Source organism: Camellia sinensis, chromosome 15 (assembly GCF_055761805.1).
Source record: "Camellia sinensis isolate YWXY chromosome 15, ASM5576180v1, whole genome shotgun sequence".
NCBI lineage: Eukaryota > Viridiplantae > Streptophyta > Magnoliopsida > Ericales > Theaceae > Camellia > Camellia sinensis.
In genome coordinates this window covers 21880902-21908352 of record NC_138975.1, presented here as the reverse complement: position 1 = coordinate 21908352, position 27451 = coordinate 21880902, and the positions used below count along the sequence as shown (strand labels likewise).

General features: G+C 37.9%; 2 protein-coding genes across 2 annotated transcripts in view; both read left to right on the top strand.

Annotated features, from left to right (window-relative positions):
• The window catches only part of LOC114308477 (proline-rich receptor-like protein kinase PERK1), a 32714-nt gene extending 12255 nt beyond the window's left edge, over window positions 1–20459 (top strand). The window contains exons 5-8 of the mRNA XM_028254062.2: window positions 17630–17706; window positions 17905–18052; window positions 18989–19150; window positions 19715–20459. Coding sequence (XP_028109863.1) covers window positions 17630–17706; window positions 17905–18052; window positions 18989–19150; window positions 19715–19996 — 669 coding nt within the window. The 3' untranslated portion in view covers window positions 19997–20459. The remainder of the gene's footprint in view (window positions 1–17629; window positions 17707–17904; window positions 18053–18988; window positions 19151–19714) is intronic.
• A 1414-nt stretch (window positions 20460–21873) lies between these two features.
• Window positions 21874–25215, top strand: LOC114308484 (ras-related protein Rab7). Its single transcript, XM_082909138.1, has 7 exons — window positions 21874–22277; window positions 22815–22841; window positions 22930–23029; window positions 23470–23616; window positions 23766–23846; window positions 23988–24133; window positions 24895–25215. The coding sequence occupies exons 1-7, from the start codon at window positions 22225–22227 to the stop codon at window positions 24962–24964; spliced, it is 624 nt and encodes a 207-aa protein (XP_082765264.1). The 5' UTR covers window positions 21874–22224; the 3' UTR covers window positions 24965–25215.
• Window positions 25216–27451: the final 2236 nt, after the last annotated feature.

Below are 27451 nucleotides of genomic sequence, written 5' to 3'. Positions count from 1 at the left end.
AATGCTCTTGACTGGGCTGTCAGATCTCTTCGGCATGTTGTGCAGTCAGGTCTTCTATCTGGTGGCAGGGGTTTTTCTTGCTCCCAAGTATGTATACAATGATATACTTCTGGAGAGACTTGCTTTTGTGCACGAAATCCGCCTGCTTCTCCAAGCAAATATTTACTAGAGTCTTCATGAAGCATATATATTGTTTCAATACTTCCACCAATTTGTTCTGTGTCATCGATGCCTTCTGAGACAGAATAGATGGCATCTGAATCTTCTTCTTCTGGATGAACAGAAACAACTTCATAATCTTCTGGGACTTCAATGTTTTCAAACAGAGCCACTCGTTTAACATTCTTCTTTTCTTTATCACAATCACGAGCGTAGTGGCCTTCTTCTCCACAAAGATAACATTTGCAGCTTTTCGTCTTTTGCAAATATTTTCTTTTATCAATCCTTACATGGGAAGGATGTGGTTTTCCCTTGTATGTGGTGGCCTTTCGAAGTCCATACTTCTTCTTCTCAGTTTCCTTGTAGTATCCTGGAATAGGAATCTCTTTACAAAAATCAAGATTCCGAAGACTCTTCTGGAAAGCCGCATTCTTGCATTCGGCTTCCAAGTATTTGTAGGAGAAAAGAATTCTTGGACCGACACCAATGATGTTTCCAGGGTATCGCTCACTGAACGCCTTCTTTATTCTTTCTCCAAGATCTCCTGGCATTTTTGTCCATAGCTTTTCTGATAATTCTTCTCGGACAAATAACCTTCCTGTTCGTGTGGCCAGATGTAGGTAATCATTCAGAAATTTTATGATATCCTTAACATCTTTACACGAAAGTCTTTCAAGGTCTCTATATGCTTCTTCTTGCATCAAAGTAGAACCTTGATAAGGGTCTTCAAGGGTAAATACAGTGCGCATTTGAGAGATGATATTTTGCGTTCCTTCATCTCCATCTCCTGAGGCAACAAGGGCTTCATACTCCGTTGTGTAAGCCATACGCCATTGAGTCCACATGAGCTTCTCCGTTTCTCCGAGGAGATTTTCGATAAACATAATTTTATTTCGAACCTCCGTAAAACCTTGCATGGCTACATGAATCTTTGTAATTGATTCCCATCGCATGAAAACGTCGTCGAATTTTCCAAGAGGGTGTGGAATTACAAAAATTGCACCTGTCTGATGCATTGCAGAGGGTAAGTTCCACCATTCATTCTTTGGATCTCTTCGAAAATTGCTGAACCTTGGTACTCCATTCCCATATGCCGGTCTTTGGGAAATAGAAATAGCAGTCTGACCAGTAGCTGGTGGGTAACCTGGAGGACCCATCATAGAATCTTGAGGGGGTTGATAGTTGGACACAGCCGTTGAAGAAGATGAAAGCAGATATTCTGACTTGTTTCTTTTGGAATGTTTTTCAATTATCTGTTCAATCTTCCGGATTTGAGGGTACTCTGTTTCCAACTCCTGTTCTTCCAACATCGCGATTGTATGACTGGGTTGGGTAAGATCAGGATCAGAATCCCAACCTTGTTGCTCCAAAGCAACTCCCTTACCAGTACTTCCAAAACCTTGATGATATTTTCCACGTAAATTGCGAATATCACGAAGGTTGCGAGCATCCTTTTGAACCATGCGTGGGTACGCTACTTCTTCAAAAATTATTTGTGCAATTCGGTCACCAGGTTGAATAACAAAAGGTTCACTTTTATCATGATTAAATAAAAGGACCTTTACCTCATCTCTGTAATCTGGATCGATTACTCCTGCACCGACATCAATTCCATGGTGTAGAGCTAATCCAGATCTTGGGGCTATCCGACCATATGTGCCTGGTAATATTTCCAGGGCGATTCCGGTAGAGATTAGTAATCTTTCCTGGGGTGGTATGACATATTTGGCTATAGAGGATAGATCATAGCCAACTGATCCAACTGTTGCTCTGAAAGGAATACGAGCATGTGGTAAAAGCTTGATGACTTGAACAGCTTCAAATTCCTTATATTCTTCCTCAGGGTAGCAATTTTTGCAAATTACTCGCTTCTCCTTCTTTTGCTTTTTCTTCTGTTTTTGCCTGTCTTGAGAAGATTCAGAAGAATCCTCTTGTAATTCAGTGTTGCCAAAATCTTCTGTCATCATCTCATAAGCGGCAGCGAATTCAATAGCTTCCATGGTATCCTGTTGAATTTTTGTCGCTTCTGCAAATTTGGGAAAAGTTGTGGCAACTTTCCTGAATTCTTCGGGTATCTCACCACCTTCCGTTAAACCAGTAAAAATGGATGGTTTTGCTGGTTGGGCGGCAAACGGATTGACCCAGGTAGACTGTGGGTAATCAGTGGGTGTTTGAGGGTCAGGTTCATAATCAGGATTATACCCTAAAGGGTAAAGAATCTGATTATCATCAGCTTCACTATCTGCTCCGTCTTCATCGGTAATGAGTCGAAATGTACAGGGAGAAAGAGAAGAAAGGGAATCTTCTTCCCATCCAGCAGCAATAGTTTCCTGTCGATTTGTCAGTTCATTTTGGACGGAATTGTCATCATCAGAGTCGTGCATGACCTCGTTGTCATTTGAATCATATCTGACGGGTGGTGTTGGTGTTGCGTTGGTATAGTTACCAAAATGATAACTTACATTTCCTCCTGGCAGGTTCCGTGTTTGCACTGTTGTTGGTTGTTGAGCAATAATCCTTCGAACTGGAGGCTTAACAACCCAGTTTAAACCTCTTAATCCTTCTGTTGAAACTCGTTCACCAGCAATTGCTTTTACACCCTTGGAGGTAAGAAAATCCGTTACTCCTTGGATTTCATATGCAAAGCCGACATTAGGAGTATTTGATAATCTTCCCACCATGCCTCTTGTAACAAGAAGGTTTGCCTCACCGTTCTGCCATGCTTCATAGCCTCTGGTTTGTAGTACAAGTTGGACATGATTATAGAAATCCGCAATTGTCATCATGGTGTTAGGGACTATATACACCATTTGGATTCCTTTTGTTAAATCCACTTCCATAGAGGCAAAAGTAGATTGGTCTCCTCGCCATCGTGTGTCTCGTAGAACAACTAATGCCATAGTTCCTTGTTCTATTCGATGGAGGACCTGGAGCCGTATTTGGACAACACCAAGATGTATATATTGCATTCGGCTATACCAACGCAACACCAACACCACCCGTCAGATATGATTCAAATGACAACGAGGTCATGCACGACTCTGATGATGACAATTCCGTCCAAAATGAACTGACAAATCGACAGGAAACTATTGCTGCTGGATGGGAAGAAGATTCCCTTTCTTCTCTTTCTCCCTGTACATTTCGACTCATTACCGATGAAGACGGAGCAGATAGTGAAGCTGATGATAATCAGATTCTTTACCCTTTAGGGTATAATCCTGATTATGAACCTGACCCTCAAACACCCACTGATTACCCACAGTCTACCTGGGTCAATCCGTTTGCCGCCCAACCAGCAAAACCATCCATTTTTACTGGTTTAACGGAAGGTGGTGAGATACCCGAAGAATTCAGGAAAGTTGCCACAACTTTTCCCAAATTTGCTTTGGAAATTATATGAGGCTGGAGTTTTATTTCACCATGGCCTATTGTTGAGCCCAAGAAGTCCATTTGGGCTTGGGCTATCTTCATCTTCGTTGGGCTTAGAATGAGCCCATGCTTCTGGCAAATACTTATCATTGTCTGTATGTGATGGGATATGGGCCGACTTCTCAGCCCCTTATATTCGAAGGTAAGTCCAAAAGGAGAAAGGAGATTAAATTCTCAAGATTGGGCCAAACTTTGCAGAGTACAAATGCGGAAAGCTATCTTCAAACTTCTCAAATTCTCAAGTTTAGTTTTTCGAACTTCTCTTGATGATTTGAGCTTCAGACTTCACTACTTATTTATAGGTGAGGTAAAGGGGCTTGTTAATAATGCTGAGTGCACAAGGGGGCCTCATCATCACATTATTCAAACATGCCACGTTTACCACTTTTATCAAGATATGGACAATTCCCATATTCGAGATAAAAGAAATTATATGAGGCTGGAGTTTTATTTCACCATGGCCTATTGTTGAGCCCAAGAAGTCCATTTGGGCTTGGGCTATCTTCATCTTCGTTGGGCTTAGAATGAGCCCATGCTTCTGGCAAATACTTATCATTGTCTGTATGTGATTAGCATGACTCTTTTCATCAGGGGAGAATACTAATATATCATCAATATAGACTGCGATGTATTCTTCCGTGCCTTTGAAGCAATTATCCATTTTTCTCTGAAAAACGGCAGGAGCGTTCTTCAGGCCAAATGGCATGACTAGTCAGAATATCTGCTTTCATCTTCTTCAACGGCTGTGTCCAACTATCAACCCCCTCAAGATTCTATGATGGGTCCTCCAGGTTACCCACCAGCTACTGGTCAGACTGCTATTCCTAACATTTATCTGAGGAGCATTTACATGCCTTTACCATCGCTCAGGGAGAAGTAAAGGAAAAGAAGAAAAATATGCTCTACAACATTACGATGGAAATTGAGATTCCTGGATCAAAACGAACAACATTAAATGCAATCCTTGATACCGGAGCCACCACCTGTGTTGTTGATTCAGATTCAGTACCAGAAGATGCTTTGGAAGACAATTCTTACACCGTGGAATTCAATGGAATTAATTCACGGTCTAAAGCAAACAAGAAACTCAAGGGAGGCAAGATGAGATTGACTCCGTAGAAGCTATACTCCAGCAACTCAAGCAGGTTGTGCTTGGATGACCAGCAGCAAAGATAATCTTTTCTACCTCACAGCACTAAAGGCAACAGAAGAGATCGAGGAACCCGCGATTGGATTATCACAATCCACGGGCAAAGCAGCAGGAATCTCAGAAAGCAACCGAGTTCTAATCCGACAGAACAACACCATAATTGAACTTTGTGTTCGATTATCCAATCAAGTGTCTCAGTTTCTAGCTCAGACTAGTTAGTATATTTTTACCCAGACCAGTATATAGATTATGACAAATATATGGGAACAAAACATTAAAGAATGGTATGAGAAATCTGAAACTTCACGCCTGAACTACCTTGATCTTGCATCAATTGAAAAGCCATCTTCCAAAGAACTAGCTCATAATATTGCTGTAATTTATGATAGAGTCTGTTTGTTAAGTAAAGTCTCTTTGAAAGAATCTCGTAATCTTGTAACTGAAAACCAATTACTAAAAAGTTCCTTAGAGAAACTTCAGACAAAGGTTATTCGGCTTGAAAAGGAAGTTGTAAATCTCACTTCTTTTCTTCTAGCCCAAAAGCCTTTAACAAAACAGGAAGTCCGAGATCTTGTAGCAGAACTCACTCATCAATCCCGAAACGCTGAAAAACAAGCTATTGAACTACTACAGAAGGTGCAAGAAAAGATTGATTCCGTAGAAGCTATACTCCAGCAACTCAAGCAGGTTGTGCTTGGATGACCAGCAGCAAAGATAATCTTTTCTACCTCACAGCACTAAAGGCAACAGAAGAGATCGAGGAACCCGCGATTGGATTATCACAATCCACGGGCAAAGCAGCAGGAATCTCAGAAAGCAACCGAGTTCTAATCCGACAGAACAACACCATAATTGAACTTTGTGTTCGATTATCCAATCAAGTGACCGAATTGCACAAATAATTTTTGAAGAAGTAGCGTACCCACGCATGGTTCAAAAGGATGCTCGCAACCTTCGTGATATTCGCAATTTACGTGGAAAATATCATCAAGGTTTTGGAAGTACTGGTAAGGGAGTTGCTTTGGAGCAACAAGGTTGGGATTCTGATCCTGATCTTACCCAACCCAGTCATACAATCGCGATGTTGGAAGAACAGGAGTTGGAAACAGAGTACCCTCAAATCCGGAAGATTGAACAGATAATTGAAAAACATTCCAAAAGAAACAAGTCAGAATATCTGCTTTCATCTTCTTCAACGGCTGTGTCCAACTATCAACCCCCTCAAGATTCTATGATGGGTCCTCCAGGTTACCCACCAGCTACTGGTCAGACTGCTATTTCTATTTCCCAAAGACCGGCATATGGGAATGGAGTACCAAGGTTCAGCAATTTTCGAAGAGATCCAAAGAATGAATGGTGGAACTTACCCTCTGCAATGCATCAGACAGGTGCAATTTTTGTAATTCCACACCCTCTTGGAAAATTCGACGACGTTTTCATGCGATGGGAATCAATTACAAAGATTCATGTAGCCATGCAAGGTTTTACGGAGGTTCGAAATAAAATTATGTTTATCGAAAATTACAAGAGGATTCTTCTGAATCTTCTCAAGACAGGCAAAAACAGAAGAAAAAGCAAAAGAAGGAGAAGCGAGTAATTTGCAAAAATTGCTACCCTGAGGAAGAATATAAGGAATTTGAAGCTGTTCAAGTCATCAATAGCCTTTGCCTTGGTTAATATACGGTTACTTTTGCCCTGGCATACAGATAATTTTCAAATATATAAGTAAAATTTTCAAGAAAGCATAATTAATCATAAACAACAGAGGCCTTACTACCCTGATTAGTGGTTTACGCTACAATAGCCATATCAACTAGCTCTGATACCAAAATAGGATCGTAATTAAAAGTTCAAATACAAGGATAAGAATTAAGAACTAAAGAAAATTCAGACCTTATATTACAAACTTTGCAGAGTACAAATGCGGAAAGCTATCTTCAAACTTCTCAAATTTTTTTGAACCATGCGTGGGTACGCTACTTCTTCAAAAATTATTTGTGCAATTCGGTCACCAGGTTGAATAACAAAAGGAAGTTGTAAATCTCACTTCTTTTCTTCTAGCCCAAAAGCCTTTAACAAAACAGGAAGTCCGAGATCTTGTAGCAGAACTCACTCATCAATCCCCTTTCTTCTCTTTCTCCCTGTACATTTCGACTCATTACCGATGAAGACGGAGCAGATAGTGAAGCTGATGATAATCAGATATCTCACCACCTTCCGTTAAACCAGTAAAAATGGATGGTTTTGCTGGTTGGGCAATTCCACACCCTCTTGGAAAATTCGACGACGTTTTCATGCGATGGGAATCAATTACAAAGATTCATGTAGCCATGCAAGGTTTTACGGAGGTTCGAAATAAAAATATACTAACTAGTCTGAGCTATTTATCATTTTGGTAACTATACCAACGCAACACCAACACCACCCGTCAGATATGATTCAAATGACAACCCACCATGCCTCTTGTAACAAGAAGGTTTGCCTCACCGTTCTGCCATGCTTCATAGCCTCTGGTTTGTAGTACAAGTTGGACATGATAAAACCTTGCATGGCTACATGAATCTTTGTAATTGATTCCCATCGCATGAAAACGTCGTCGAATTTTCCAAGAGGGTGTGGAATTACAAAGAGGATGAACAGATGCCATCTATTCTGTCTCAGAAGGCATCGATGACACAGAACAAATTGGTGGAAGTATTGAAACAATATATATGCTTCATGAAGACTCTAGTAAATATTTGCTTGGAGAAGCAGGCGGATTTCGTGCACAAAAGCAAGTCTCTCCAGAAGTATATCATTGTATACATACTTGGGAGCAAGAAAAACCCCTGCCACCAGATAGAAGACCTGACTGCACAACATGCCGAAGAGATCTGACAGCTCAGTCAAGAGCATTCTGTCCAAAATGTAATGCAATTACATGTGCTCTATGTGCTGTTCCATATTTCAAATTTTCAAAATTCGTGATGCAGTCAAGAGCCCCAGTTCAGTTTAATCAAAAGCCTCTGCTTCAACAACAACAGGAGTATATTTACTGGTGTGAATCAGAGATGAGCAGATTGAAGGAGGAAGTATCCAAGTACAAAACAGAACTTGAAGATTTGCGACTCGTCATACAATTGGAAAAAGATGCAAATGAACTCAAGCAAAAGGGGAAGTTCAAAGATGACGAAAAGGAAACTCTTCAACAAGAAGCTAAAGAAACAGAATGGCCAGCCGAGGAGGATATGGAAGGTATGGGTCTACTTATTTATAGGTGAGGTAAAGGGGCTTGTTAATAATGCTGAGTGCACAAGGGGGCCTCATCATCACATTATTCAAACATGCCACGTTTACCACTTTTATCAAGATATGGACAATTCCCATATTCGAGATAAAAAGACTCAATAATGCAAACTTCTTTTATCAAGATATGGACAACTCCCATATTCGAGATAAAAAGACTCAATAATGCAAATAAACGACAAACTACTTTTATCAAGATATGGACAACTCCCATATTCGAGATAAAAAGACTCAATAATGCAAATAAACGACAAACTACTTTTATCAAGATATGGACAACTCCCATATTCGAGATAAAAAGACTCAAATATTTTATTACAAACACTAGACGACAGCTCTACACCATGGAATTGATGTCGGTGCAGGAGTAATCGATCCAGATTACAGAGATGAGGTAAAGGTCCTTTTATTTAATCATGATAAAAGTGAACCTTTTGTTATTCAACCTGGTGACCGAATTGCACAAATAATTTTTGAAGAAGTAGCGTACCCACGCATGGTTCAAAAGGATGCTCGCAACCTTCGTGATATTCGCAATTTACGTGGAAAATATCATCAAGGTTTTGGAAGTACTGGTAAGGGAGTTGCTTTGGAGCAACAAGGTTGGGATTCTGATCCTGATCTTACCCAACCCAGTCATACAATCGCGATGTTGGAAGAACAGGAGTTGGAAACAGAGTACCCTCAAATCCGGAAGATTGAACAGATAATTGAAAAACATTCCAAAAGAAACAAGTCAGAATATCTGCTTTCATCTTCTTCAACGGCTGTGTCCAACTATCAACCCCCTCAAGATTCTATGATGGGTCCTCCAGGTTACCCACCAGCTACTGTTTGAGGTTGGCTGTCTTCCTCGAAATCTTTGGAATAGTTTCTTCGCCTTCCTTTCTCGCACAAATCTTGCTCTTTGGCTTTGTCGGTATTCGCGGATTTGATCTTCAACGAGAGGTGCTCCTGGGGTTGCTGCTGTTTGCTGGGGTCGATCTGTTACTCTGGGAAGAGTAACTGTCCTGGATGAGCCACTTCTGGACATCATTTTAGCTTGGCCTTGTCAATTTCTTCTTGCAAGAGTTTATAAGGATTCCGGTGAACCTTAAGAACTCCTTTAGGTTCTTTTGATTTTTCCTTCGGGCCAAGAGTGAGCTTTTCAAGTTTTGGCTATAGAGGATAGTTGGATCAAAACGAACAACATTAAATGCAATCCTTGATACCGGAGCCACCACCTGTGTTGTTGATTCAGATTCAGTACCAGAAGATGCTTTGGAAGACAATTCTTACACCGTGGAATTCAATGGAATTAATTCACGGTCTAAAGCAAACAAGAAACTCAAGGGAGGCAAGATGTATATTGGGGATAACTGGTTTCGTATTCCTTATACATACAGTTTTCCCTTTCATCTTGGAGGACGTATTCAAATGATTATAGGCTGCAACTTCATTCGATCTATGTATGGTGGTGTCAGGATTGAAGGCGATAGTGTCACATTCTATAAGAATGTTATTACCATACAAACTCGGCAGTCTGTCAACCTCCTTGAAGAAGCCCAATATGAAGATGATGAGTTAATCATAGATCACTACTATGATCATCCCGAAGAATGGATTTTTCATTCAGTACCAGGATCCAGTTTCAAAGAAAGATACCCCAAGGTGATAAAGCAATTACACACTGGAGGAATCATAGGAGAAGACCCTATGAAGTTATGGGGACAGAATCATATCACCTGCAAATTGGATCTGAAAAATCCAGATTTTATCATTGATGATAAACCGATGAAACATATCACACCAGCAATGAAGCACTGATTACATTACTGGTCTTGGTATTGATGTAAAATTAGAACATATTAGTGGCTCTGATAATGTTCTTGCAGATGCACTATCAAGATTAGTTTTATCATTGATGATAAACCGATGAAACATATCACACCAGCAATGAAGCAAAGCTTTCAGAAGCACATCAATCAATTACTGGAATTAAAAGTGATTCGGCCAAGTAAAAGCAGACACAGGACTACAGCTTTCATAGTCCAGTCAGAATGGCCAGCCGAGGAGGATATGGAAGGTATGGGGGTTCAAGCAGGCCTTCTGCAACTCGAAGAACTTATCCTCCAATGTCAGGAGAAGAAAGGAGCAGACTCGCACAGACTGAACCATCTAACCGATGGATTGATCCAGCGTTTCATCCCCTTGCTGCAGACTATCAAGCAACCTTGCAGAGATATGAAGATCATCTCACCTATGATTCTGGCATGTCCTTCAATGAATTCACAACCATACAAGGAGACCTCGCAAGAGCAGAGGATGAGGCTATCCAACAAGCAAGAGTGGCCATACAACAACTTGTTAAGATCCAACAGTTCAAACTCGAGGCATTTGCTCGAATGGCCGTCAGTGACAACACCTACAGTGACAACTTCCCCGCTGTCCATCAACAAACACAAGAGCTCAAAGAAATTGACGGGGAGTTATTCGACCTTATCCTACTAATGCGTCACTATCGCATTTAGGAAGCACATCAATCAATTACTGGAATTAAAAGTGATTCGGCCAAGTAAAAGCAGACACAGGACTACAGCTTTCATAGTCCAGTCAGGTACATATGTTGATCCTATAACCAAAGAAGAAAAACGAGGGAAGGAGAGGATGGTTTGACATTCTTCTTTTCTTTATCACAATCACGAGCGTAGTGGCCTTCTTCTCCACAAAGATAACATTTGCAGCTTTTCGTCTTTTGCAAATATTTTCTTTTATCAATCCTTACATGGGAAGGATGTGGTTTTCCCTTGTATGTGGTGGCCTTTCGAAGTCCATACTTCTTCTTCTCAGTTTCCTTGTAGTATCCTGGAATAGGAATCTCTTTACAAAAATCAAGATTCCGAAGACTCTTCTGGAAAGCCGCATTCTTGCATTCGGCTTCCAAGTATTTGTAGGAGAAAAGAATTCTTGGACCGACACCAATGATGTTTCCAGGGTATCGCTCACTGAACGCCTTCTTTATTCTTTCTCCAAGATCTCCTGGCATTTTTGTCCATAGCTTTTCTGATAATTCTTCTCGGACAAATAACCTTCCTGTTCGTGTGGCCAGATGTAGGTAATCATTCAGAAATTTTATGATATCCTTAACATCTTTACACGAAAGTCTTTCAAGGTCTCTATATGCTTCTTCTTGCATCAAAGTAGAACCTTGATAAGGGTCTTCAAGGGTAAATACAGTGCGCATTTGAGAGATGATATTTTGCGTTCCTTCATCTCCATCTCCTGAGGCAACAAGGGCTTCATACTCCGTTGTGTAAGCCATACGCCATTGAGTCCACATGAGCTTCTCCGTTTCTCCGAGGAGATTTTCGATAAACATAATTTTATTTCGAACCTCCGTAAAACCTTGCATGGCTACATGAATCTTTGTAATTGATTCCCATCGCATGAAAACGTCGTCGAATTTTCCAAGAGGGTGTGGAATTACAAAAATTGCACCTGTCTGATGCATTGCAGAGGGTAAGTTCCACCATTCATTCTTTGGATCTCTTCGAAAATTGCTGAACCTTGGTACTCCATTCCCATATGCCGGTCTTTGGGAAATAGAAATAGCAGTCTGACCAGTAGCTGGTGGGTAACCTGGAGGACCCATCATAGAATCTTGAGGGGGTTGATAGTTGGACACAGCCGTTGAAGAAGATGAAAGCAGATATTCTGACTTGTTTCTTTTGGAATGTTTTTCAATTATCTGTTCAATCTTCCGGATTTGAGGGTACTCTGTTTCCAACTCCTGTTCTTCCAACATCGCGATTGTATGACTGGGTTGGGTAAGATCAGGATCAGAATCCCAACCTTGTTGCTCCAAAGCAACTCCCTTACCAGTACTTCCAAAACCTTGATGATATTTTCCACGTAAATTGCGAATATCACGAAGGTTGCGAGCATCCTTTTGAACCATGCGTGGGTACGCTACTTCTTCAAAAATTATTTGTGCAATTCGGTCACCAGGTTGAATAACAAAAGGTTCACTTTTATCATGATTAAATAAAAGGACCTTTACCTCATCTCTGTAATCTGGATCGATTACTCCTGCACCGACATCAATTCCATGGTGTAGAGCTAATCCAGATCTTGGGGCTATCCGACCATATGTGCCTGCTATTTATCATAAATATTACTATGGCCAATTTTTGCCATAATCGTATTTATCCCGGGCAGACTATATTGATCCTTGTGGGTGTTATCGCGATGTTGGAAGAACAGGAGTTGGAAACAGAGTACCCTCAAATCCGGAAGATTGAACAGATAATTGAAAAACATTCCAAAAGAAACAAGTCAGAATATCTGCTTTCATCTTCTTCAACGGCTGTGTCCAACTATCAACCCCCTCAAGATTCTATGATGGGTCCTCCAGGTTACCCACCAGCTACTGGTCAGACTGCTATTTCTATTTCCCAAAGACCGGCATATGGGAATGGAGTACCAAGGTTCAGCAATTTTCGAAGAGATCCAAAGAATGAATGGTGGAACTTACCCTCTGCAATGCATCAGACAGGTGCAATTTTTTTTACATCAATACCAAGACCAGTAATGTAATCAGTAAAAACAAGCCACCTAGACCTAGACGGCTTATGGTTAGCAGTTTTGTTGAAGAAGCTAATAATAGCTTGACAATCTGTTCTTAATGTTAACTGCTTCTTATCAAGATAGAATATCTTGAATGCTTCCAGAGAATTAATGCAAGCATGGATTTCTGCATCAATGGTTGATTTGATTGGGTTGAATTTTCCACTTGCATAGGAACATATGCGTTCAGTAGAGTGAGGGTCCTTTGATGCTGCCTTCCACTTGCATATGCCACCCCATCCTTCCATACATCCATCAACTTCAAGAACAATTACACAATCTTCAGGGGGAATAGACAGGCTTGGAAGCTTACGAATTTGGGCTTTTATTTGTCGGATCAAGGCCCACTCTTGGTCTCTATGAATGGCTAGTCATGCCATTTGGCCTGAAGAACGCTCCTGCCGTTTTTCAGAGAAAAATGATAGAATATCTTGAATGCTTCCAGAGAATTAATGCAAGCATGGATTTCTGCATCAATGGTTGATTTGATTGGGTTGAATTTTGCTTCTCCTTCTTTTGCTTTTTCTTCTGTTTTTGCCTGTCTTGAGAAGATTCAGAAGAATCCTCTTGTAATTCAGTGTTGCCAAAATCTTCTGTCATCATCTCATAAGCGGCAGCGAATTCAATAGCTTCCATGGTATCCTGTTGAATTTTTGTCGCTTCTGCAAATTTGGGAAAAGTTGTGGCAACTTTCCTGAATTCTTCAGGTATCTCACCACCTTCCGTTAAACCAGTAAAAATGGATGGTTTTGCTGGTTGGGCGGCAAACGGATTGACCCAGGTAGACTGTGGGTAATCAGTGGGTGTTTGAGGGTCAGGTTCATAATCAGGATTATACCCTAAAGGGTAAAGAATCTGATTATCATCAGCTTCACTATCTGCTCCGTCATCATCGGTAATGAGTCGAAATGTACAGGGAGAAAGAGAAGAAAGGGAATCTTCTTCCCATCCAGCAGCAATAGTTTCCTGTCGATTTGTCAGTTCATTTTGGACGGAACTGTCATCATCAGAGTCGTGCATGACCTCGTTGTTATTTGAATCATATCTGACGGGTGGTGTTGGTGTTGCGTTGGTATAGTTACAAACTTTGCAGAGTACAAATGCGGAAAGCTATCTTCAAACTTCTCAAATTCTCAAGTTTAGTTTTTCGAACTTCTCTTGATGATTTGAGCTTCAGACTTCACTACTTATTTATAGGTGAGGTAAAGGGGCTTGTTAATAATGCTGAGTGCACAAGGGGGCCTCATCATCACATTATTCAAACATGCCACGTTTACCACTTTTATCAAGATATGGACAATTCCCATATTCGAGATAAAAAGACTCAATAATGCAAACTTCTTTTATCAAGATATGGACAACTCCCATATTCGAGATAAAAAGACTCAATAATGCAAATAAACGACAAACTACTTTTATCAAGATATGGACAACTCCCATATTCGAGATAAAAAGACTCAAATATTTTATTACAAACACTAGACGACAAACCTTTTTCTCAACAGCTTTTCTCGGGAATCCGAGTAGTGATTGAAGTGAGAGAGAGGTTTTGACATTATTATTCATAATAATTTACAGGAGGGGCCCACCATGACTTCCTAAATGCGATAGTGACGCATTAGTAGGATAAGGTCGAATAACTCCCCGTCAATTTCTTTGAGCTCTTGTGTTTGTTGATGGACAGCGGGGAAGTTGTCACTGTAGGTGTTGTCACTGACGGCCATTCGAGCAAATGCCTCGAGTTTGAACTGTTGGATCTTAACAAGTTGTTGTATGGCCACTCTTGCTTGTTGGATAGCCTCATCCTCTGCGCTTGCGAGGTCTCCTTGTATGGTTGTGAATTCATTGAAGGACATGCCAGAATCATAGGTGAGATGATCTTCATATCTCTGCAAGGTTGCTTGATAGTCTGCAGCAAGGGGATGAAACGCTGGATCAATCCATCGGTTAGATGGTTCAGTCTGTGCGAGTCTGCTCCTTTCTTCTCCTGACATTGGAGGATAAGTTCTTCGAGTTGCAGAAGGCCTGCTTGAACCCCCATACCTTCCATATCCTCCTCGGCTGGCCATTCTGTTGCATAACAGAGTGAGAAAACTAATCTTGATAGTGCATCTGCAAGAACATTATCAGAGCCACTAATATGTTCTAATTTTACATCAATACCAAGACCAGTAATGTAATCAGTAAAAACAAGCCACCTAGACCTAGACGGCTTATGGTTAGCAGTTTTGTTGAAGAAGCTAATAATAGCTTGACAATCTGTTCTTAATGTTAACTGCTTCTTATCAAGATAGAATATCTTGAATGCTTCCAGAGAATTAATGCAAGCATGGATTTCTGCATCAATGGTTGATTTGATTGGGTTGAATTTTCCACTTGCATAGGAACATATGCGTTCAGTAGAGTGAGGGTCCTTTGATGCTGCCTTCCACTTGCATATGCCACCCCATCCTTCCATACATCCATCAACTTCAAGAACGATTACACAATCTTCAGGGGGAATAGACAGGCTTGGAAGCTTACGAATTTGGGCTTTTATTTGTCGGATCAAGGCCCAATCTTGAGAATTTAATCTCCTTTCTCCTTTTGGACTTACCTTCGAATATAAGGGGCTGAGAAGTCGGCCCATATCCTTAATATAAGCCCGCGCATAATTTAATAGACCTAACCATGATCTTAGGCCCTTTGTTTCTTTCAAAGTTTCCTCAGAAAAATCAGCCACTTTGGAAATTATATGAGGCTGGAGTTTTATTTCACCATGGCCTATTGTTGAGCCCAAGAAGTCCATTTGGGCTTCGGCTATCTTCATCTTCGTTGGGCTTAGAATGAGCCCATGCTTCTGGCAAATACTTATCATTGTCTGTATGTGATTAGCATGACTCTTTTCATCAGGGGAGAATACTAATATATCATCAATATAGACTGCGATGTATTCTTCCGTGCCTTTGAAGCAATTATCCATTTTTCTCTGAAAAACGGCAGGAGCGTTCTTCAGGCCAAATGGCATGACTAGCCATTCATAGAGACCAAGAGGGGTCCAGAATGCAGTCCAATCAATGGAATCTGGATGCATGGCCACTTGATGGAATCCACTCTTGAGATCAAATTTAGAATAAATATTATTATGGCCAATTTTTGCCATAATCGTATTTATCCCGGGCAGACTATATTGATCCTTGTGGGTGTTATCGTTAAGACGTTTGTAATTACAAACCATCCTCTCCTTCCCTCGTTTTTCTTCTTTGGTTATAGGATCAACATATGTACCTGACTGGACTATGAAAGCTGTAGTCCTGTGTCTGCTTTTACTTGGCCGAATCACTTTTAATTCCAGTAATTGATTGATGTGCTTCTGAAAGCTTTGCTTCATTGCTGGTGTGATATGTTTCATCGGTTTATCATCAATGATAAAATCTGGATTTTTCAGATCCAATTTGCAGGTGATATGATTCTGTCCCCATAACTTCATAGGGTCTTCTCCTATGATTCCTCCAGTGTGTAATTGCTTTATCACCTTGGGGTATCTTTCTTTGAAACTGGATCCTGGTACTGAATGAAAAATCCATTCTTCGGGATGATCATAGTAGTGATCTATGATTAACTCATCATCTTCATATTGGGCTTCTTCAAGGAGGTTGACAGACTGCCGAGTTTGTATGGTAATAACATTCTTATAGAATGTGACACTATCGCCTTCAATCCTGACACCACCATACATAGATCGAATGAAGTTGCAGCCTATAATCATTTGAATACGTCCTCCAAGATGAAAGGGAAAACTGTATGTATAAGGAATACGAAACCAGTTATCCCCAATATACATCTTGCCTCCCTTGAGTTTCTTGTTTGCTTTAGACCGTGAATTAATTCCATTGAATTCCACGGTGTAAGAATTGTCTTCCAAAGCATCTTCTGGTACTGAATCTGAATCAACAACACAGGTGGTGGCTCCGGTATCAAGGATTGCATTTAATGTTGTTCGTTTTGATCCAGGAATCTCAATTTCCACCGTAATGTTGTAGAGCATATTTTTCTTCTTTTCCTTTACTTCTCCCTGAGCGATGGTAAAGGCATGTAAATGCTCCTCAGATAAATGTTCTTCAAATGTGCTTTGTTCTGTTTCTTTAGCTTCTTGTTGAAGAGTTTCCTTTTCGTCATCTTTGAACTTCCCCTTTTGCTTGAGTTCATTTGCATCTTTTTCCAATTGTATGACGAGTCGCAAATCTTCAAGTTCTGTTTTGTACTTGGATACTTCCTCCTTCAATCTGCTCATCTCTGATTCACACCAGTAAATATACTCCTGTTGTTGTTGAAGCAGAGGCTTTTGATTAAACTGAACTGGGGCTCTTGACTGCATCACGAATTTTGAAAACTTAGATCATTTCATTTGGTTCTTAATATCCATTTGATGGCAGGTGCATGTAATTGTTGAAAATGGTGGCATTTTAAAATTGAAGTTCCAACTTATAAAACTTTGTGTGATTATAAATAAATCTACATGTATTACAGGATTGAATATCTGTATTGCAAACCTTAATCCAATCACCAGGGTTGGCTTTCTTCATCAAATTGATACATCAATGTTTCAGAACATCTTAGATCTGGATTTTTGCCTGATGCTAGTGCACTTTGAAAGAAGTGAACCCTCATTCTGAATTCCATAAGAAAAGGGACACGTTTCTATTTTCTCTTTTACATAGCTAAGAACAATGAAACATTACAACTGTGAAGGGCAACTATTCTGCCGCTCAGCTGACTTGAAAACCAAAACCTCCTGCCTGAGGTGACTTATAATGGTCTTTGTATTCAATGGAGCATAGTTTGCTGTTAATTCCACTGGACATGGAAAAAGCTACAATTTATTGTTTTATTCTCTAATGTGGTCATATTTGAAAATTTAGAATAATTCTTTTCAATGTGGTGTTCAGTGGTCACACTACATTTTAATCTTTTTTACTCAAGGTACATTTAATTTGTTTACTCAAATCTTTTTTTCAGGTTGCCGATTTTGGACTTGCAAGGTTAAATCTTGAAGCTGGTACTCATATTTCCACACGTATCATGGGAACTTTTGGGTAAGACATTTGACTAATACATGTCCACTGGAAATGTTTATCTGCCATGCTGTGTAGTTCTGGGGATTTTGATGTTTCAATAAGTGAAAATGGTCTTGAGCAGCAACTTCTTTTTATTTATTATTTCTTGTGAGTATCATAGTATCTTCATTTGATCCTACATTTCTTCTGATTCACATGCGTACTCACCACTTGCAGTTATTTAGCTCCAGAGTATGCTCTTTCTGGAAAACTCACTGACAAGTCAGATGTGTTCTCCTTTGGAGTCGTGCTTCTAGAGTTGATCACTGGAAAACGACCTATTGATAAAGCTCAGTTTGTGGATGATGATAACATTGTTGACTGGGTGAGTTTCTTTTCATCACTAGTGAAATACTTTCTAGCAATTGAACATTTACTTGAATGTTAGTGAAGGGTCAATTGGAACAAGAACAACCTTATGTATATATATATATATTATTGCTGTATTTGGATCTTATGATATATTCTGGAATGCACATTGTTGAGAGAGAAGACATGATTGGCAATAATTCAAAGAAAGATAACTGAGAGGAACAATAAGATTGTGTTGCTGATGGATGTGGTTGGGATATGTTTAGTTGGGAATATATGATTGTTTGGCATCAGATTTTCCCCCCGTCTATGAAAACCATTGCCCAAAGCTAACAAGTCAATTAAAATCTGGGAAGGATAATTGGGTATAGACTAACATCTGGCTATATTAGCTTGGAGTTAAAAAAAAAGAGAGGAAAGTGTCTAAAAACACGACTTGATGAAGTCATTTGTCCACATGCTTGCACGTGAAAAGGAAAGGATATCAAGATTCATTTTTCTAGTTCTAGGTTTGTGCATGAATGTTGGATGTAGGATAGCTTGATGTATATATTGTTGGGCCCATTTCCTAGCAACATAAGCTTTTGGGATAATTGGTGACTAAACGTGGTATCAGAGCTCAAGTTGAGAGAGGTCTCTTGGGTTCAAGTCTCTTCGTTGTCATTTTGTATTCTGTCCCTGTTTGGTTATTTACTTCTTCTGTTTGGTTCTTTGTTTGTCTCTTTACGTGCCAGACAGGATAGCACGTGAGGGAGGATATTGGATAGCTTGATATACATTGTTGGGAGGGAGGGTGTTGTGTTGGATAGCTTGATATACATTGTTGGGCTCATTTCCTAACAACCTAACTTTTGGGGATAATTGGTGACTTAACAGTTACAATTTGACTTCTTTTTCTCCCAATAATTGGCTTTTTGTGAATGCAAACATTTTTGTATGACAATTCCAGGCAAGGCCTTTGCTCAGACAAGCTTTGGAGGGTGGGAACTTCGATATTATTGTTGATCCAAGGTTGGAGAAAGACTATGACTCCAATGAGATGACTCGCATGGTTGCTTGTGCTGCTGTTTGTGTGCGTCATTTTTCACGACGCCGTCCACGAATGAGCCAGGTATCTCCGCTATTCCTATTTGAAACAATGTTTCTCTCTTCAATTACATATAACCCAATTTAACATTTAAACAGATTGCCATTTTTTAGCATGATCTCTAGGGCTCTCGCATATACTATTCGTAATTGCATAAGGCTGGGTTGGATGCTCGGTGAGAATTAAATGACTTTATTGTGTTTTACATAGTACTGAAAGCTACATTTCTATCAGCTGAAATGACACAATTAGACAAACTTGAAGCTTTTAAATTTCATGGTATAGAGGTTGAGGATTCTTTGAAATCCTCAAATTACATTTTTGGTCTATGATTTTAAGGATGGCTTTCTGTCTCCCAAACAGTCCCACTCATCTTATCGGGTTTGTACATAGAGTTATAGAAAATGCAATTGGAAAATCCAATTTCTTTGAGATGTCCAGACATGCTTCTGTTCTTCTGTTGGTTTTGGATAAAATGTTGCATTTGATTTCTAGTGATTTCAAAGGTTCAACGAGTGTTGAAATATGTTTTCAGAATTTGAAGTTTTTTATGAAACTGAAATCTTCATGTTAATATCCTTGATGCAGGTAGTCCGAGCTTTAGAAGGAAACATGCCTCTGGATGATCTAAATGATGGTATGACACCTGGAGAGAGCAGTTTCTACGAATCCCATGAAAGCTCAGATTATGACAATTCTATTTCCAATTCCAATTCCAATTACAAAGACGATTTGAAGAAATTCGAAAGGTTGGCACTAGAAAGCCAGAGACACAACAATTGTGAAAGCAGTGGACCTACCAGTGATAATGATCTTCGCCAATCTGTCTCGAGCAGTGAAGTTCTACAAACCACTCGAGAGAAAAGCTGAAGCAATGAACATCATCAAATTTCATGAGATGGAAAATGGAAGAAAAGGAAGAATATCATGCTTGAAATTCTCGAAAACAATGAACTCAACGAGGTAAAAAGATTATTTAAAGATTCTTTGCCATCTCTTCTTGAAAAGCTGCCCCCCTTTCGAAAGGGGGAGTAAGCGATCAAGTGTCCCTGATTCAAATCATTCAAAATGTCTTTCTTCACATAGAAATCTAAAAAAATACGGAAATATTGTGTCCAATTGGATTTGAACCTATTTTTCCCGCTTGCTATCATGCTATGTTGTTGTTCTTTCCCACTTTTCATGTTCTAGTATTGTGTATACGTCCTTGTAAAGAATTCAGTTCAATGGTTGACACCATGATTATTATTATTTTTGTAAAGTTGTATTTGATGATTTCAAATTTTGTAGATCTGGGATGGATTCTATTTCAAAGGCTAAAATAATTACAGAATGGTAGTGACTGACTTTGTGATTGATCATGTGTTTGACCAAATCCAGGCTGTCACCAACATTACTTGTGTTTGCAACATGCAAGGCTGGATTGTTGAATTCTTTCAATTTTCCAGGAATTGTCATCGCTAGAGCATCACAGATCATCTTATTATGCATAACGAAATATAAAATATTTGTCATATTCACTATTATTAGTCCCCAGGGTTATTTACACCAAGATCCCTCAACTATTAGCGAACATTATTTTACTCCACTCATTTATGAATGTATATATTTTATGCCCTCAACTATAAACATGTATAATTTTCACCTTTGCAAATCTTTTTTAAAAGGGGATGTAATCGTGCAATTTTCATATTTAAGGGGGTCAACATGTGATTGTGACATTGCTACGAATGTCAATAATATTTATGCATCATGGGCAAAACCATTAAGCAAAAGGATAATATTATGGAGTTTGAAAATATCATAGTAATAAATAAAATGCGTATGGTTAAATTTAAATTTACATTACATATTTATTTGACTTCTTGAATGAACAAAATGTGTATACTTAACGTAAATAAATAAATAAAAATTACATGTAAAGAGAAAATGCACAGAAAAATTAACGTGTAATCTTTTATTCTTTGTGGATTCATCAGATATAATATTTTTTTGTGCATATAATATTACAAAAAGTTAAAAGTACAAAATTTTTGTTATTGATTTGTAATGTTTGTTGATTTGTACACAACACCAATGTTTTATTTGGTTCATTATGGGTAAATTTGGCAATGGGCTATTTTAGTTAAAAAATTATTATTAAAAAATTAATTATTTTCTTTACTTTTTCGCATGTCTTTTCGTATAAGTTAAAAAGAAAACTAAAATAACTAATTTTCAAAATAATTCTAAAATGATATGAAATAATAATTTTTTAAGTTCTCTTATTAAATGATCATTTTTTAATAATGATAAATATAAAAATATATGTTATAATAATGTATGATCATTTTATTACGTTTCGTCAGGGTTATTTACATGAAAACTTCTTAAACTATTGAAAAGTATTATTTTGATTTCTTAAATTATGAAAGTGTACAAATGGATCTCCGAAATTATTGAAAAGTATCACTTCACTCTCTAAACTATAAAAGCGTATAAATAGGTCCCATAAATTATTGGAAACGTACTAATTTGACACTCCTATTGGAAGTGGTCAAAATAAAACACGTCAATAGTTTAGGAATTTACTTGTATGTTTTTATAGTTTAAAGAATAAAGCGATAGTTCTCAATAATATAAGGGATCCATTTGTACGCTTTTATAATCCAAGAGTCAAAATAATATTTTTTAATAATTTAAAGAGTTTTCATGTAAATAACCCATCAAAGTTATAATGGCGATCTTTTTCTTCTCTAAATACCATAGAGGATGAATTATTCTCATATCATTCTTATTAAGTTTTTTTTGTATGAATTTTATGTATGCAGAATTTTTCATAAGGGAAAGAGTGTGTGACGACGAGGGCTCAACTGCAAATTTGAGCCAAAGCGAAGGGGCAGAACAGTCATGGCCCTTTGATACTATAAAATGATATTCGGGTTGGGCCGGCGGTCCGCTGTCGTTTGATTCTCCTCCCCCCGCAGAAACTGGAAAGAGAATTTCTCTGTCTCTCTTAAAAGGGAGGCCTTTTCTCATCTTTCAAAATCCCTAAAATTTCAAAAATTTTCTTAGCTTTTAGCTTTTCTCTTTCTGATCCATCTCTCTATCAATCAATTATGGCTTCTCGAAGACGTATGCTTCTCAAGGTCATAATCCTCGGCGACAGCGGGTAAGTTTTCCGATCTCCGTCCGTTTGGTTGCTCAGAAAACGAAAAGAAAATTAACAAAAAAGAAAAAAAACTGTAATGTATTTTGGAAAATTATAATCAAAATTCTATTTCTTTTTGGTATCAATTGAGAGTGGTGGTTTTGGTTTTCTCGAGTCCCAAACATGATGATGATATCTGAGGTTCTGAAAAATGCGTCTATTCTATCCATTCGTCGGAAACGGAGCAATTTTAGGAATCTAAGCGTCGTTTGGCTTGAAAGGAAAAATCAATGTGGTTTCTGCCTTGAATTTTGAGAAAAATTTCATTTTGTAAGAGAAATTTTGTTCCCCGAATATGCTAACACTGAATACCTCAGATTAAATGGTTGTTTATGTTTATTTTGAGTGAAAAATAAATGGCATTTTGATCTCAAAAGCAATGGGATTAATTTCCGAATGCTAAACCCTTAAATTTTAATGAATTCTGATATATTTCTTTGTTTGGTAAAGCGCATAGAATTCTGTACTAACTGGATTTTTTTTGGGATGTTTTGATAGGGTTGGAAAGACATCTCTGATGAACCAGTATTCTCGAATCTCTTTATCTTAAGTAATTTTTATTTTTAAATGAATGATTTGTTTGGTGTATTGTAATTTTAATTTTTGTGATTAGGTATGTGAATCGTAAGTTTAGCAATCAGTACAAGGCTACAATTGGAGCTGATTTCTTGACAAAAGAAGTTCAGTTTGAAGATAGGTTGTTCACATTACAGGTGCGACTTTACATCTTAGGATTCATGGATCATTTTGTATAATTTCCTTAATTTCCTTTGCAAGTTGACCAATGAATGCATCTGCTGTTTATCACAATGAATGATGTCTAGCAATCATGTTTTTCATATCATCAATTAAAATAGTTGAGCCTGCTGTATAGGCTTTTTGTGTTTGTGATAGATTTCTTCAAGTTCTACATGGATGCAATAGTAAAAAAGAAAAGAAAAGGAGAGGATGACTTAGATGCCATTTAGCTGAACTTTTAATTCATTTCATGTTTTGTATTTAAAATGGCAATACGTGAATGAACACATTTAGTAGATGTGCTACGTGCAAAGATGCTTGAAAGACCTGGCAAGTTTTTTGTTCTTGAGGTTAGATGTGGGGATGTGTTCACTCATAATCTTTTCAAGCTGGCACCTTGTCTTTATTTTTTCAGATATGGGATACAGCTGGACAAGAAAGGTTCCAAAGCCTTGGTGTGGCTTTTTACCGTGGGGCAGACTGTTGTGTCCTCGTGTATGATGTTAATGTCATGAAATCCTTTGACAATCTCAACAACTGGCGGGAGGAGTTTCTGATTCAGGTAATTTTTGCTCTGCTGGCTACTGAGATTATTTCAAATTTTACAGAACCAGTGACTGACTTTTTTCTTCTTTTTGTTTTGTTTTTGACTTCTTCTTTCTTTGCCTTTTTTATTTTCATTTTTGTCTTTTTCTATGCTTTGATGTTCAGGCCAGCCCATCTGACCCTGAGAACTTTCCCTTTGTTGTATTGGGGAATAAGATAGATGTTGATAGTGGCAATAGTCGGGTGGTAAGTTGATTTCTCTCTCCCTTTTGGCATGCTTTTATTCTCTCATTAGAGGGAGGCTTCTCTGTTGGTTTTTTGAGATGTATGTAATAACTGTTCTTGCTACTAATCCTGTGTGCATATGGGCCTTCTTTTTGATTTCAGGTTTCTGAAAAGAAAGCAAGGGCATGGTGTGCCTCCAAGGGAAACATACCCTACTTTGAGACCTCTGCAAAAGAAGGGTTCAATGTGGATGCTGCTTTCCAGTGTATAGCCAAAAATGCTCTTAAGAATGAACCTGAAGAAGAACTGTGAGTATTCTTGTGCAACCTAATTGTTCGATCTGTTTTATGCACATTTTGAGTGAAATTATTGAGAAACCAATCTTGCCCTTCGTTATTGGGACTCAGCACAAGCAGAACAGTGATTTCAGCAGAATGTTGTAGTCTTTGAAGTCAGAGTGTCATGCATGCATGCGTGCATGTGCGCACACACGGGGTGGGGTTGCAGTGTACCAAAGTTGTGTAGCCTGCCCGTTGTGCATTGCAGCTACTTTATCGTCTGTCAGCAACTTTGCAGTTGATGTTTATTGCAAATTTTTGGTCAACAATTTGTTCTTGTAGAAATTGTTCTCTGCATTTCTGAATCCTATAAACAGTTTGAAACATGTGTTTTTTTTGTTCTGGTTAGAACACTAGTTTTTTTGTGCCTTCACTGTATGCTTTTTAAACCTATGGGGAATTATGAGTTACAATGGGAAACTTCTTTTGATTTTTACGAGTTCTTAGGCACTTGGAACTCGAAAAAAAAGGAAAAAGAAAAAAAAAAAAAAAACCTTAGGTCCTAACATATTTACAATTGAGTGTCCTTCATGAGAACATATCGATTAGCATGAGCACAAGTGAATCTTCAAGTTTCAATAGTGACCATTTTGCATAGCTCTTTGGTGCAAGTCTGAACATGTTAAAAAATTCCCCACAGGTATAATGTTTTGTGAGATGCACAATTTATTTATGGAATACTAATTTTTTTTTCTTTTTTTTTTTTTTGGGGGGGGGGGGGATTGTGAAAGATATCTTCCTGACACCATTGATGTCGCTGGTGGAGGACGGCAGCCGAGATCTACAGGTTGTGAATGCTAAGGAAGCTACTCTACTCTGTTACTTGGATTGCAGATACAGTTGTCATTTAACATCTCCCCATTCATTATGCAGTAGTTATAACAAATAATTATTATTTAAGGAGGGTTATTCAGCTCCAATATGTGTATTATTAGTGCATCAAAAAGATCTATATTTGATTTGTTTTTAACCCCATTGAAGTTGTGATTGTTTCATTTCCCGTGTGTACTTGTCAAATTGTGATTTATTTGAAAATGTGATTTTATTTGGAAGGTGGTTTTGTGTCCTAATTTTGTTGGTATTATTTGTTGACCTCCTCTTCAATGATAGATTCAATCTTTAGAATGTTATTGGTAATTGGTCTCTTTTTTATGATATATATTGCAGAATGTTAACTGAACTTGTGCTCAATTCTGGAAATGGCACATGATACTCCACTGTAGTCTTTTGTTGTGCACTCATGTAAATTCTGCAATAATAGCATTACCACAATGCTATGATCATACATATATATTTTTACGACAGGCCTCACTGTCATTGTGTATAAGGCTTTTTGAATAAATTTTGAATTAGTGTCATAAGCTCACATTTTGTTTCTTGTGAGAATTGAACATGAATCCTCCAAAGAAAAAAAAAACAGAAAAAAAAGTGAGTTTTCATGTTCAATCCTTTAAAAGGCTACCTGCATGGATTATTGTGATCGTGCATGTGCTTAATCTAATCAACAATATTATCTATTTATGCTGTGTTTAGTTAGGGAATTTAGAAAGGAAAAGAAAAAATATGTGTGAAATTAGGTGAAATTTAGATATATTTTATTCACATTTCACTCACCTTTTCTATTTTTTTTTCCAAATTCATTCTTAAATCTCCTAACCAAATACATCATCAAAGAAAAAATATATTTAAAATTACGTGAGAAGTGAAATATGTGGATCCACCAACCATATTATCTACTTAAGGAAAAAATATATTTAAAATTACAAACATCCAATTGCTGCAGAGGAGTGATAGAGAGATTAAAATTTGAGTTTTAAATTATGGATTTTGGTTTATGCTTTTTTTTTTTTTGAATGTGTAATAGGCCTTGTTTGGCTATTTAATTATTTTAATAAGTTATTTTAGTTTTTGTATTTGGAAAGTTAGGTTAAATGTTTGGTTGATTGTTGTATTGAAAAACATGTTTAAGACTAAAATGACAAATTTGTCCTTAACCTAAGACATTCATGTTTTCTCAAAATTGGTAGGGGCAAAATTATCATTTATCACCTGTTGAGGCCGTGGGGTTATTTGGCTTTTTTGGTATTTGACACTATTTTAGCCCCAAACCTGGGTTTTCAAACGGCGCCATAACAAACTCAAGATAACAATTCAAAAACAATGAGCAGGACAGAGCTGGCGGAACGTCTTCCATCCAAACAGTCAAACCAGGTAGCGTGACAGTCATTCGAGCCAAATGATGAGATACCTTATTCCCAAGTCAGTTTATATGTGTGAAGCACACTCGGTGAAATCCACATTTCTTAGAAGCCTCTAGCAGAATGTGTCCAAAAGCGGAGAAAGAAAACTCACCTGTCTTAAGGGGCTTTATAGACATCCCATACTCCTAATTCTGCTGCAAAAATCACCACCTTCAAGAGCGCATATGCCTCAGCACCTTCAACCTCCGTCCATTACAGAAGTTTCTCAGAAAAAGATGCAATCACCGCGTCCACATGGTCCCGAACAACTATACTAGCCCCAATCATCCGATGTTGACCAAAAATCGCCCCCAACAAAATTCACCTTAAAATAACCATTCATTGATGCAATCCATTTTACCAAATTCACCAGGTTGCAAACCCACCCTTCGATTTATTTGACGAAAATCTTGAACAAGGACATGCAACTTTTAGAAAAATCAGCAACAGTAGTATGAACTTTATTGAAAATTTGCTTGGTTGCGCGAGTATTTCACAAGCATCGACACAGTGCAAAAAATAATCTTAGCCCACATAGAATTTTAAATTTTGAATTTTGAGTGATAAAATTTTAATATATGTATTTTATGTCATGTGACATTTTTAGTTAAGAAAAAAAAAAAAAAGAAGGTTAATTACACTTTTCACCATCTTTAATTTGAGTTAAATTTCATTTTAATCCGTATAATTTTAAATTGAACAATTTGATCTTTATACTTTAAATTTAGATTTAATTTGGTCATTATGTCTAAATTTTTATGAATTTTATCTATGTGTATACTTTAGAAAATTGACAAGTGTTATAAAATTATTAATTTTAAGTTATAATTTAGACAAAACAGCCAAATTGAAACTAGATTTAAAATGCATCAAATTGTTCAAATTGAAATTATAAGAACAAAAATGAAATTTAAGTCAAACTATATAGATAAGAAGTGTAATTAACTCAAAAAATTAGAAATCCAAGGCGATAGAAAGTATGAAACAAGGGGCAAAATGTAATTTACTGTATAATATAATAACACAACACAAGTCTATGGTGGTGACA